Here is a 12669-nt window from a genome sequence, read left to right on the forward strand (position 1 = left end):
TGCATCCTAGGTTAATAAAAATATTAAAATAAATTAAAAATATAAAGTTATATAGTGAAAGATTTGCCATAGATAATGACTTAAAGGGATAGTTCACCAAAAAAAAATGAATATTACCCTATGATTTACTCACCATTAAGCCATCCTAGGTGTATACGACTTTCTTCTTTGAGACAAATACAGTCGGATTTTAAAAAATGTCTGGGGTCTTCCCAGCTTGATAATGGAAGTGAATGGCTGTTGAGATTTTGAAGCACAATAAAGTGCATTCATCCATCATAAAAAGTGCTCCACATGGCTCCGGGAGGTTAATAAAGGCCTTCTGAAGCAAAGCAATGCGTTTGAATAAGAAAAAAAACAACAACATATTTACGTCCTACATCATCCGCTGGAACACCACCCTCTCTTGAACGAGCGCGTGACAATTAGCTGGAGCTAGAGATTGCAGTTCATAAAGTTTTAAATATGGATATTTTTTTTCTACAAACACATCAGTTTACTTCAGAAAGCATTTATTAACCACCCAGAGCTGTGTGGAGTACTTTTTATGATGGATGGATGCATTTTTTGGGTTTCAAAATCTCAACACCCATTCACTGCCATTATAAAGCTTAAAAGAGCCAGGGCATTTTTTTAATATAACTCTATATTTGTCTGAAAGAAGAAAGTCATATACACCTAGGATGACTTGAGGATGAGTAAATCATGGGATAATTTTCATTTTTGTGTGAACTATTTCTTTAAACCTGATTAAATGGTCTGAATGTCTGAATGAAAAGTTTAATTGAGAAGTTACTGGAAACATTTGGTGTTATCTGAAATGGAAGTGTAATAATAATAAATCTGGCAACTATAGTGTCGACTATGGACGTGCTTATACTCATTAAGATGCTGCATTTACACATCATGCTCTTTCTGGACTGCAAGTGAAGTAGCTGAAAAATAAAATGGTGCTATTTTGACTGACTCTGGAAATACATCTCCAACAAAGGAAGGCCGCAAAAGACCGCAAACCAGGTGTGATGTCTTAAAGCCTAAAAATAAACCTTCAGAAATCACTTATTCAGTCTCTCGCTGAAAATAGAGACGTGTCCTAATTGCAATGTTCTGCTTTATCATGCTTAATCCTAAAAAAATGACCTAGACTTTCTAATGACATGCTGCGTCTGAACTAGATGTAAGTCACTGGTCTCCTGAATAGCCCGTTTATCACAAACAAGTGTGCCTTAATGCATAGCTGCTCATGTGAGTGCGGTTCTGGCCTGAGGCAGAGAAAATGAAGAGACAATCAACATTATGAATAGCATCTGTCCTTATTTTAACTTCTGTGTCATGTGAGGGGTCGCTGGCACCTTATCAAAGGGCTGCTGTTAAGAAGTGTTCTTTTTAACACTTTTCATCGAGAGAGACAAGATTTCAAGTTCGCCTCGTGTCAAATGGTGTAGTGTGCAAGACATGATCGACTGATTAGGAGAAATTTTGTTGAGAGCTGAGCTTCAAATGTGTCTAAATATACATCCAAAAATATATTCTCTGTAGATTAGTATATACAACTTGCTATGGGTGGCTTTGATTAGATATATTAATTCACTAGCGCAATGTAGAGAACTCGAACAGTGTATTGTCCAAAAATGTGTGATTTATTAACAGTAAATAGTGGCAGTGGCTTACTATAAAACATTGAGGGGAACACGTTTTCTGTATGATTTATTCAGGATGTTAATGGATCAGTATGGCTTTCAATGGCAGAGTGAATCGCTGATTCATTCCCTCAACCGATTCATTTGAAAACACTGATTCATTCATCGAATCATTTGCTCAACCGATTCGTAGAATTACCACATTTGCCAAACCCGGTCGTCGTCCAATTAACCACAATAAGCTTTGTGTTTACTTAAAAAAAAAAAAAAAAAAGGGTACAACTTACCGAAATCCATATTCTGTCTCATGATATCGCTCAGTCAGTGTTTTAACCGCGCAAAGACGTCAGTAACAGCTTGTAAACAATATGTCACGTAATGTCACATTTACCTCAGAAAAAACACATTCAGTGACCATAAACTTGTTAGTTAGCTAGAATAAATTAATTCTAGAGAGGAGCATTTTCCTAAATATATGTGCAATGTAACATAGTCATTATAAATTTTACTGTTCTTCAGTGTTTAATTAAGGTTTAAATAAATCCGTCGTTTTTTTATGACAGCCACCATTTAAATGCTTACATTTCAAAAAAAAAAACAGTTGGAGTAGAAATATTATTATGTAATTGTAACTTTATTATTATAAAAACTTCAATGGGTGTAAGTAAAGTGTTTGTATGCAAATCAGTTCATTTTAACCTTTAGTATTATAGTAATGTAGCACCAGATTTTTTTCCAATAAAAATTTGGCATGTACTGTACCTGATATAGATACACTACCACACTACCAGTCAAAAGTTTTTGAACATTAAGATTTTTAATGTTTTTTAAAGACGTCTCACCAAGCCTTTATTTGATCCTGAATACAGCAAAAATAGTACAATTTTAAAATATTTTTATTATTCAAAATAACCGTTTTCTATTTGAATATATTTTAAAATGTGATTTATTTGTGTGATTTCAAAGCTGATTTTTTTAACATCATTACTCCAGTCATATGATCCTTCAGAAATCATTCTAATATTCTGATTTGCTGCTCAGAAAACATTTATTATTATCATGTTGAAAACAGCTGAGTAGAATTTTTTTTCAGGTTTCTTTTATGAGTAGAAAGTTCAGAAAAAAACAGCTTTTTCTTGAAATAGAAATCATTTGTAACATTATAAATGTCTTTATCGTCATTATCAGTTTCTAAAAAGTAATGTTAATGTTACAAAAAACTTTTTATTTCAGATAAATGCTGATCTTTTTATCTTTCTGTTCTGTTCATTAAAGAATCCGGCAGAACTGTTTTAAATATTGAAAATAATAATAATAAAAATGTTTCTTGAGCAGCAAATCAGCACATTAGAATGATTTCTGATGGATCATGTGACACTGAAGACTAGAGTAATGATGCTGAAAATGTAGATTTGATCACAGGAATAAAATGCATTTTAAAATATATTCAAATAGAAAACAGTTATTTTAAAATATATTTCACAGTATTGCTGATTTTGCTGTATTTTGGATCAAATAAATGCAGGCTTGGTGAGCAGAAAAGACTTCTTTTAAAAAACATAAAAAATCTTACTGTTCAAAAATTGATAGTGTATGTCCAAAATCATCTATATAGAACCATAAATCAAATCTAATTGCAGGCTTGTCAATCAGAATTAAATCGATTTGTGAATTTTGTCTCTCAACCCAGCTCTAATAGTGTCTAACTAAAACTAAAAGAACACTAATCCTGTAAAAACTATAAATAACAATTTAATAATCTCAAGTTCGTTCTCTCTTATATAGTTCGAGACTCGTTGCACCTCAGAGAAGACATTCGGGGTCAGCTTAAAGATGCCTCCTCTGTCACCTCCAAAGCCTACAGCACCTTCCGCCGGGATGTGGACCCTGAGATGGAGTCGATGGGATCTGGAGTGGACGGGATGGAGGAGGTGGTGGAAGAGACCCAGATGAGCCAGGCTATCACCATCATGAAACCCATCCTGCGCTTCCTTCAGCTGCTCTGTGAGAATCATAACAGGGACTTGCAGGTGACGCAAATCATTTTTATTGCTCCAGATTTGTTCAGCTGTAGTTTACTTTGCCTGTGAGTCATTGCAGCGTATTACTTGTGTTAAACACTGCAATGTGAAATGGTACATGGTGTGCTTAGAGGTAAAATCCAGTGACGCTGCCTTCACAGTGTCTGAGAGCTCTAAATAAGTGTTTTTCCATTGTGAGGAAAAAAAATCACCTTGATGTTTGAAAAGTAAAAATCTTTGCTGTGCAGATCAAAATCTCAAGAGACCCCCGACCTAGTATGGACGAGTCTGTCTGAATAGAGATACCAATTACTGCCACTCAGGACTTGACTTGTGTTGTTAGTCCAAATCTTTCTGTTCTCTTGTATACAGAGCTTTCTGCGAGATCAGAACAACAAAACCAATTATAACCTGGTGTGTGAGACGCTGCAGTTTCTTGACTGTATCTGTGGCAGTACGACGGGAGGACTGGGGCTGCTGGGGCTCTACATTAATGAGAGGAATGTGGACCTGGTCATACAGACACTAGAGACCATCACAGAGTACTGCCAGGGTCCTTGCCACGAAAATCAGGTATTAAAACGTCACCGTCTTTGGAAAATGGGGACAGAACTTTATCCAAATGGAAAAATTAATCCAAGGGTAACACTTTACACTAACAGTGCATGAATAATCATGCACTAACATCTGATTTAAGTATTACTTTAATATGAGGCAATGATGAGTTAAGGCATGTACTAATCTTGAGCTAACCTTAACTGTGACATGAGTCATATGAATTCATTTGTGAATACTTAGCCCAAAGTGTTAATTAATACATTGACTTACAAACATGTACTCAAGGTGATTGATATTCACACATAAATTCATATGACGTGTGTCATAGTTAAGGTTAGTTAACTCATCATATGCTTTTATTTAGGTGTTAGTACATGATTATTCATGAACTGTTATTGTAAAGAGTCCAAGTGTTGGGTTTGGTGCCATTTCTGTACTTATTTCTATCTTTAATGATTATGCAAAAATCTTTTCAACCTAATAAAGTTTATAAATCATACTTTGTTCCCATACAGTGCTCTTATTTTTGTCCAAAACCTATTAAATATTGCAGAAACAAAGGAGAAATTAAATAAGATATATATATTAGATGAAAAACTTAAACCTAAAAAAAAGTTTAAGCTCAAGTACTAAAATTACTAAGACTAAAACAAAGCTGAATTAAGACTAAATATAAATATTTTTAAAAAATAATTAAAAATGACAAAAGCACATAAATAATTGCTAAAACCTATTAAAAATACTATAATAAAATACAGCCAGGCTACGAGAACCAGGTATTGAAACATCCTCACTAAAAACAGGGTGCAAATTTGTTTAAAAAAAAAAAAAAAAAGGTTTTGGATTTGGTGTCAAACCTGAACTTTTTTCTTTTCTTTCTTTTATTAGGCCTTAAAGTCTTTTAGGCCTAATAAAGTTTATAAATCATAGTTCATGAATATTAGTTTAATCCCACACAGTGCTGTTATTTTTGTCTGAAACTTTTAAAAATTGTAGGAACAAAGGTGAAATAAAAAAAATATATAAATATTTAATGAAAAACTTCAGCTTAAACTTGATTTTTATTTTCATTTTTTAGGTTAAAGTACTAATATTACTAAACCTAAAACAAATCAAAATATAAATATTTTTAAAAATAATGAAAAATGACAAAAGCACATAAATAATTGCTAAAACTTAACATGAAAACTTAGATAATATAAAAAGTTATTAAAAATATTAAAAAACACTATAATAATATACAGCCAGACTACAAGAAGCAGGTATTGAAACGTCATCCTCACTGAAAAAAGGGCACAAGTTTTAGATTTGGTGTCATATATGAACTTATTTCTTTATTATTGATTATGGCAAAATCTTTTCAACCTAATAAAGTTTATAAATCATAGTTCATGAATATCAATTTAATCCCACACAGTGCTGTCATTTTTGTCTGAAACTTAAAAAAATTGAAGTAACAAAGGTAAAATAAAATAAGCTATAAATATTAGATGAAAAGCTTAAAATTAAAACTAGAAATATAAAAATAAATGCTAAAAAAATACTGTAATAGTATACATCAAGGCTCCAAGAACCAGGCACTGAAACCTCATCCTTACTGAAAAACTTATCTGAACTTATTTCTAACTTTATTCATGATTATGCAAAAATAAGTCTTTACTGCATGTCTGAGACTTAGTTTGGGATCATAAATTGTGTATTTCCTCCTCCGCAGTCATGCATAGCCAGGCATGAGTCAAACGGCATTGACATCATCATCGCTCTCATTGTGAATCCAATTGATCCGCTGGGAAAGAACCGACTTGACCTTGTGCTCGAGCTGAAGGTGCAGTCACTCACGTAGTTTGAATAAAAAAGCAATTGATGTTTAATACAATTTTACAGATAACAAAATGTTCTGAAGCATTGCTAATTTTTGATTTGCCTTGTAAAAACATCTGCAGATTTAGCTCCTGGAGGAAAATATGTGATTATTCTTTCCCTCACGCTAATTTAATTTAAAAAATGCTTTTTTCCTTACAATCAGAACAATGCATCTAAACTACTTCTGGCCATCATGGAGAGCCGCCATGATAGCGAGAATGCAGAGAAGATCCTGTATAAGATGAGACCCAATGAACTGGTATCAGTATTATACGATAGTACTGCTGTTATGAATATAGTTTAGATTGTCTCTTTTCAGCCTGTCTTTTGCCATAATTAAGGTAAAGTGATGTTCTGGTGTCACATCTATAGGTTGACGTGATCAAGGAGGCTTACGTTCAAGAGGAAGAGAGTGAGATTGATCAAGAGACATCAGATCAGATCAGACCTAAAGATGTGGGCCACAACATCTACATCCTGGCCCATCAGGTAAGATTTAAACATTTACTTCAAAACATTTTGTGATTCCCACTTAGGTCTGTAAGTGTATGTATATTGGGGGTACTTTAAAACATTTAGCTTTGTTAAACCTTCAAAATTAAATATTTTGTAGATTATGATAGCTGGTTCATGATTTTTCCATTGAGATTATATATATATATATATATATATATATATATATATATATATATATATATAATTTTTTTATTTTTTATTTTTTTGGAAAGAGGAAGAGAATGCAATAATGTTTTGGGTTAAGGTCTCTTGTGAGGAAATCCTCAAGCCAGTTGTGCATTTTTCAAGTCTTCACTTTCACTTCCACTTCCACACGCTTTCTTGACAGGCTCAGCCATCTGCTAGACAGTTTATTTCTGTCTTACTGGCTGCTTTCATAATGACATAACTTCAGGTGTTTGTCTATCTCTGTTTTTCCAAACACTCTCACATAGATGACAGAGAAAGAAAGAAGTGGAAGTGTGCATAGTTCTCTCACTGTTAACTTTGCTAGAATAATGTATTTCACGGCAAACTCTCACCATAGTTTTCGGTGAGATTTTTACTTAAAATTCAGGACTTTTACTCAAGACCCTCTGGCTATTTTATATGGACACTGTTTTGAGAAACATTGGCCTATGGCTATATGATCTGGTCGGGGAGGTTCTGCTTTAGTCGGACCATCTGCACAATGTTTGTCAGTCTCGTTTTCTTGTGTAGTTTCTCACTTGTAGAAAACAAGCAGGGCCTGAGGATATAAGAGTCATACAGAGAAAGAAGGAGAAGGAGTCAAAGGAATAACTCCTTGCTGATAGCAAGAGAGAAATAAACAGAATTTAATTAAATTTAATAAAAGCTTAAATAGTTATTATTACTGACATTTATTTTTAATTAATGCTTTTTCCTTTAAAAGAGAAGTTCACTTTCAGAACAAAAATGTACAGAAAATTTACCCCCTTGTCATCCAAGATGTTCATGTCTTTCTTTCTTCAGTCGTAAAAAAATTATGTTTCTTGAGAAAAACATTCCAGAATGTTTCTCAATATAATGGACTTCTGTGGTGCCTGTGAGTTTAAACTTCCAAAATACAGTTTCAATGCGGCTTCAAAGGGCTCTAAATCCCTGCAAAGATCCCAGCAAAGGAAAAAGGGTCTTACACAGAGTTTGCATGCGCATCGCAGAGAATACACCAGACGAGCATTTGAGAGCCCTTGAGAGTTTTGTTTCAACCTTGCTCCAACACACATACTATGTTTTCAATTAAGCCTGAAGGACTTGATTAGTTGGATCAGATGTGTTTAATTAGTTTTGCATCTGAACTCTTTTTTTGAGTTTGACACCAGGAGTTTGACACCCCTGCCTTAGAAGCTGCATTTTGAAAGTTCAAACTCGCGGGCACCATAGAAGTCCACTATATGGAGAAAATTTTTGGGATGCTTTCCTCAAGAAACATAATTTCTTTACGACTAAAGAAAGAAAGACATGAACATCTTGAATGACAAGGGGGGTGAGTAAATTATCTGTACATGTTTCTTCTGTAAGTGAACTTCTCCTTTAAAGGAGAAGTCCACTTCCAGAACAAAAATTTACAGGTAATGTAGTCACCCCCTGTCATCTAATATGTCATGTCCTTGTCATGTCTTTATTTCTTTAGCCGTGAAGAAATTATGTTTTTTGAGGGATTTTTCTCCATATAATTGACTGCTATGGTGTCCGTGAGTTTGAATTTCCAAAATGAAGTTTAAATGCGGCTTCAAACGATCCTAAATGTGGTTGTAAAGGATCCCAACCGAGGAAGAAGGGTCTTATCTAGCGAAACGATTGGTTATTTTCATGAAAAAAAAAAAATACAATTTAAATACTTTTTAATCCCAAACACTTGTCTTGTCTTGCTCTCCCTGAACTCTGTGTATTCTAGCTCCAGACAGTTTAGGGTATGTCGAAAAACTCCAATCATATTTACTCCCTCAACTTCGAAATACGGACCCAATCTATGCAAAGTGAACATGCAAGGAAGATCAAACACCATTAACAAAAAAGGTAAAACAGCGATATAGGACGATTTTGAAGTTGAGGGAGAACATAAGATGGGAATTTTTCGACATACTCTGTCATGAACGGGAACAAAAGCAGTTCAGGGAGAGCAAGACAAGACGAGCGTTTGACATTAAAAAATATGTAAATTATATATATTTTTTTAAAGAAAATAACCAGTTGTTACGCTAGATAAGACCCTTCTTCCTCGGCTGGGATCATTTATAAACACATTCGGGATCGTTTAAAGCCGCATTTAAACTGCATTTTGGACACCATATCAGTCCATTATATGGAGAAAAATGCTGAAATGTTTTCCTCAAAAAATATAATTTCTTTACAACTGAAGAAAGAAAGACATGAACATCTTGCATGACAAGGGGTGAGTATATTATCTGTCAATTTTTGTTCTGGAAGTGGACTTCTCCTTTAAGGAAATGTCACTATTACAATTGTTCATATTTAGAATTTGCTGTTTTCATGTAGGAAAGTTCCTTATTGAAAAATTCTGAATTAAAAAAAGTTAATTCAACCTTTTTATTAGTAGTTCACCAAAGTATTTAGCTTGTTTGATCTAACATATGACATTTCTGTTTTTGAGAGAAAGCTTCGTAAACATTCTTTGATTGTCCTGTTGAAATGTGTGTACATTTGCATTAGACCTCAGGAAGTTAAACTGAATGGTGATACTGTAAGTGCTTTTCACAAAGAACATTCCCACGTCCTTTTTTTTTCCCATTGTGGTTTTAATTTCTTTTTGTTTGCTCAGCACTGTTGACATGGTTGCTTTAAATTGTGCTAGCTCCAGTGCTAAAAAAACAACTGGCAAATACAAGATCCTCTTGTGTTTACTTGGTACATGACAAAGTAAATGACATTATTTGGCGTCAGTTTAGCTCTCTGTTGCGTGCCTTGCTCTCTTCCAGCTCTTATAAACAGGTTCCCGATGTTAGCTTTGATCTGAAATCAAAAGGACACTGTGAGCATTTTTTGGAGCGAACGTGGCTTAGACGTCAATAAGGAGACAAAATGATTTCACCTTCTTGGTGACTTGAGTGGTGCACATCTTTTATGTTCCCTCAGCCTGTTAAAAAGCAAGTGTGTAAATCCCTCGCTCCCGTTTACCACATTAAGGCCATTATGCGATGAAGGAAAACTGAGGGTGTGGAATGATTACTTGGTTGCCTCAAGGACGCATCCTTTTTGGAGGTTACGGAGTATCCGCCTCTCTGGCTGCTTAATAGAAAAGTACCTAGTCAATAGACCAAGCAGCCCTTCTGTATGTATAAACTGCTTTATTCTTAAGGAGATGGTTCTTTACTTAAACGAATTGCTTGGATCTTGCAGAGCATCATTGATCGTTTGTTGCCCTTTGATCCCGTCATCTGTTGGAAATGATTTTCAGAGCGCTGTTTTTGATTAGGTTGTCTCTGGACGCCGTTGTCTCACTAATGCATCTTGGCCACATCGCTGCGGGTATTCAGTCATTGAGATAAACATCAGAGTTCCTCTGCGTGGGCAGCTCTTAAAATGTTTTGATTTTAAAGTAATCAGATTGATCAGTCCTGACCTCTTATGAATTGACTCATCCAGGGGTTGCATTGACATTATGAAACTGCTAAATTGCTAATGTGATTTGTGGTAGTCAAGTCACCAAAGTGTCACTAATAGATTAATGGGTGTTCCTGCAACTTCAAGCACTTTAATGTCTCAGAGGTTGACTTTTAGCAATGTTTATTCATTTGTAGCTTTTTCTTTTTATTATATGAAGCTAGCGTTTCAACTTTTTTAACGCCTCCATTTATTTTTGCTACTTTTCAGATGTGTAGATGTGTAGATTTTATTGTCGTACCACCACCACCCAGAGCCAGACTTTAAAGGGATAGTCCACCCAAAATTGAAAATTCTGTCATGTAATTACTCAGCCTCATTTGTTCATCTTCAGAACACAAATTAAAATATTTTTGATGAAATCCAAGAGCTTTCTGACCCTGCATAGACAGCAATGCAACTGACATGTTCAAGGCCCAGAAATGTAGTAAGGACAGTGTTAAATTAATTAAATGTTCATTGAACAACAGTGTTGCCAAGTTTGCGGTTTTCCCGCAGAATTGGGCTACTGTTGCTGCGGGTTGAAACGATCCCAATAATATAATATTTAGCCCCTGGAATGCTAATATGTCCAGGGGTACCTCACCAAAAAATGTGTATTTTCCCCCTGAAAGGCGATTTTTAACAGATATATATATAAATATATTGTACAGTAAAATCTGCTTGAAGTAATGATGATGAATGTTAAAAATATTATTTTTATATTTGCATTTTTTAAAAATTTTATTATATTATTTTTATATTTTTTTTTATCAGAATTTTTTAAATGCATGTTTAAATTTAAACTCTAAAAAATTGTTAATTAAAATAAGTTTTATGATTTTAATTACCACAGTTTTTATATAATAAATTTGTATTCAATCAAAAAAAAAAAAGAAAAAATCCAGAAAAAAAGAGACAACATAGAATTTCTGCAAAAAATAGAATATATTTCACAGGGCAATATAATTTTTTCAAGTTTAATAAATTACTAAATTATTAAAAAGTTTTAGTAATTTAATTGATGTAGACATCCTTTTTTAATTATTAAATTTTAATCATGCCATCAAAAAAATCTAAATAACTAAACACAGAATTTGGGAAAAATCAAAACTTTGAGGTGATGAGAAAATGACGTTTTTAGGAGACAAATCTGTGAGAGTTTACTTTTTAAAGTCCACATAAAAATGTTTATAGAGTTGAAGAAACGCCCTGATATTGAGCTGCTGTTTCTGAATCTGTTGAATCCGTCATGTTGACTGAAGTGTCTTTGATGATCAGTTGGCACGCCACAGAAAAAACCTCCAGCAGAGTTTGAAACCTGGCCCAGACCCTACCATCGAGGGAGAAGCAGCGCTCCTATACTATGCCAACCACACTGCTCAGATCGAGGTATGACCGTTTGAGAGTTTATGAATGTCATTTTGTCACTAATAGAATTTGCACCTTTATGACTTGCACCTTTTTTATAGCTTTAATATGACACATTTGAAGTCTCATTTACTCACCGCTGCCTTAATTGGATAATTTAAGTCAAAATATATCAGTTAAACATGATCTACTGATCTTCTCCTTTTTTGAAATTCAGATCGTCCGCCATGACCGCACAATGGAGCAGATCGTGTTCCCTGTGCCCAACATCTGCGAGTACTTAACTGAAGAATCGAAAGTGCGCGTGTTCACCACAACAGAGCGAGACGACCAGGGTAGCAAGGTCAACGACTTCTTCCAGCAGTTTGATGATCTCTACAATGAGATGAGGTGGCAGAAGAAAATAAGAAGTGGGTTGTTTTGTTTTGTGCAAAAAACAATGTAACAATTTATCACCAGTTCCAGTCTGTGTCAGAGTCATTATACTGATGTATTGGTGTGTGTTTGCAGATAATGCACCACTTTTCTGGGTGTCAAAACATATATCTCTGTGGGGTAGTATCTCCTTTAACTTGGCTGTGCTAATCAACTTGGCTGTGGCTCTTTTCTACCCATTTGGAGATGATGGAGATGAAGGTATGGTTTTATTTTTGACGTATAAAAAGCTGCATAATTATGGCCCTATTGTTTCCATGATGTGGAAAATGTGTACAGAATCATGGAATCTAGTCATAATGAAATTTACTGTATAATGCGGAATGTCACAAAATTAGAAAATGTGAGATTCATAAATCAAAAGTAGAGCCACACACTTCAGATTTCGATATAAACTAGTGTTTGTGAATATTAAAATGCAAAAAGACTAATATTTAAATTCAAAGTAACACAAAGCTCATAATAACAAACTGACAATGTTTGGTTTAACTTGAACAAATTATGACAAATACATATTGTACAATTAAAAATGTTAAAAATACTATTTTTACAGGAATATCACTTTTCTTTTTTTAAATTTATGCAGCATTTTGTTTGCCAAAAATGTAAGGAATTGTTCAAATTTCACTTCATTATGTTTTAAAGTTTAATTTAAATAAGTT

General features: G+C 34.0%; 1 protein-coding gene across 1 annotated transcript in view; it reads left to right on the forward strand.

Moving 5' to 3' along the window:
• The window catches only part of itpr2 (inositol 1,4,5-trisphosphate receptor, type 2), a 104368-nt gene that overhangs the window by 69336 nt on the left and 22363 nt on the right, over positions 1 to 12669 (forward strand). The window contains exons 41-48 of the mRNA XM_051134464.1: positions 3426 to 3670; positions 4034 to 4234; positions 5934 to 6044; positions 6246 to 6341; positions 6455 to 6571; positions 11483 to 11593; positions 11790 to 11982; positions 12083 to 12208. Of these exons, the coding sequence (XP_050990421.1) occupies positions 3426 to 3670; positions 4034 to 4234; positions 5934 to 6044; positions 6246 to 6341; positions 6455 to 6571; positions 11483 to 11593; positions 11790 to 11982; positions 12083 to 12208 (1200 nt within the window). The remainder of the gene's footprint in view (positions 1 to 3425; positions 3671 to 4033; positions 4235 to 5933; positions 6045 to 6245; positions 6342 to 6454; positions 6572 to 11482; positions 11594 to 11789; positions 11983 to 12082; positions 12209 to 12669) is intronic.

Source organism: Labeo rohita, chromosome 18 (genome assembly GCF_022985175.1).
Source record: "Labeo rohita strain BAU-BD-2019 chromosome 18, IGBB_LRoh.1.0, whole genome shotgun sequence".
Taxonomy (NCBI): domain Eukaryota; kingdom Metazoa; phylum Chordata; class Actinopteri; order Cypriniformes; family Cyprinidae; genus Labeo; species Labeo rohita.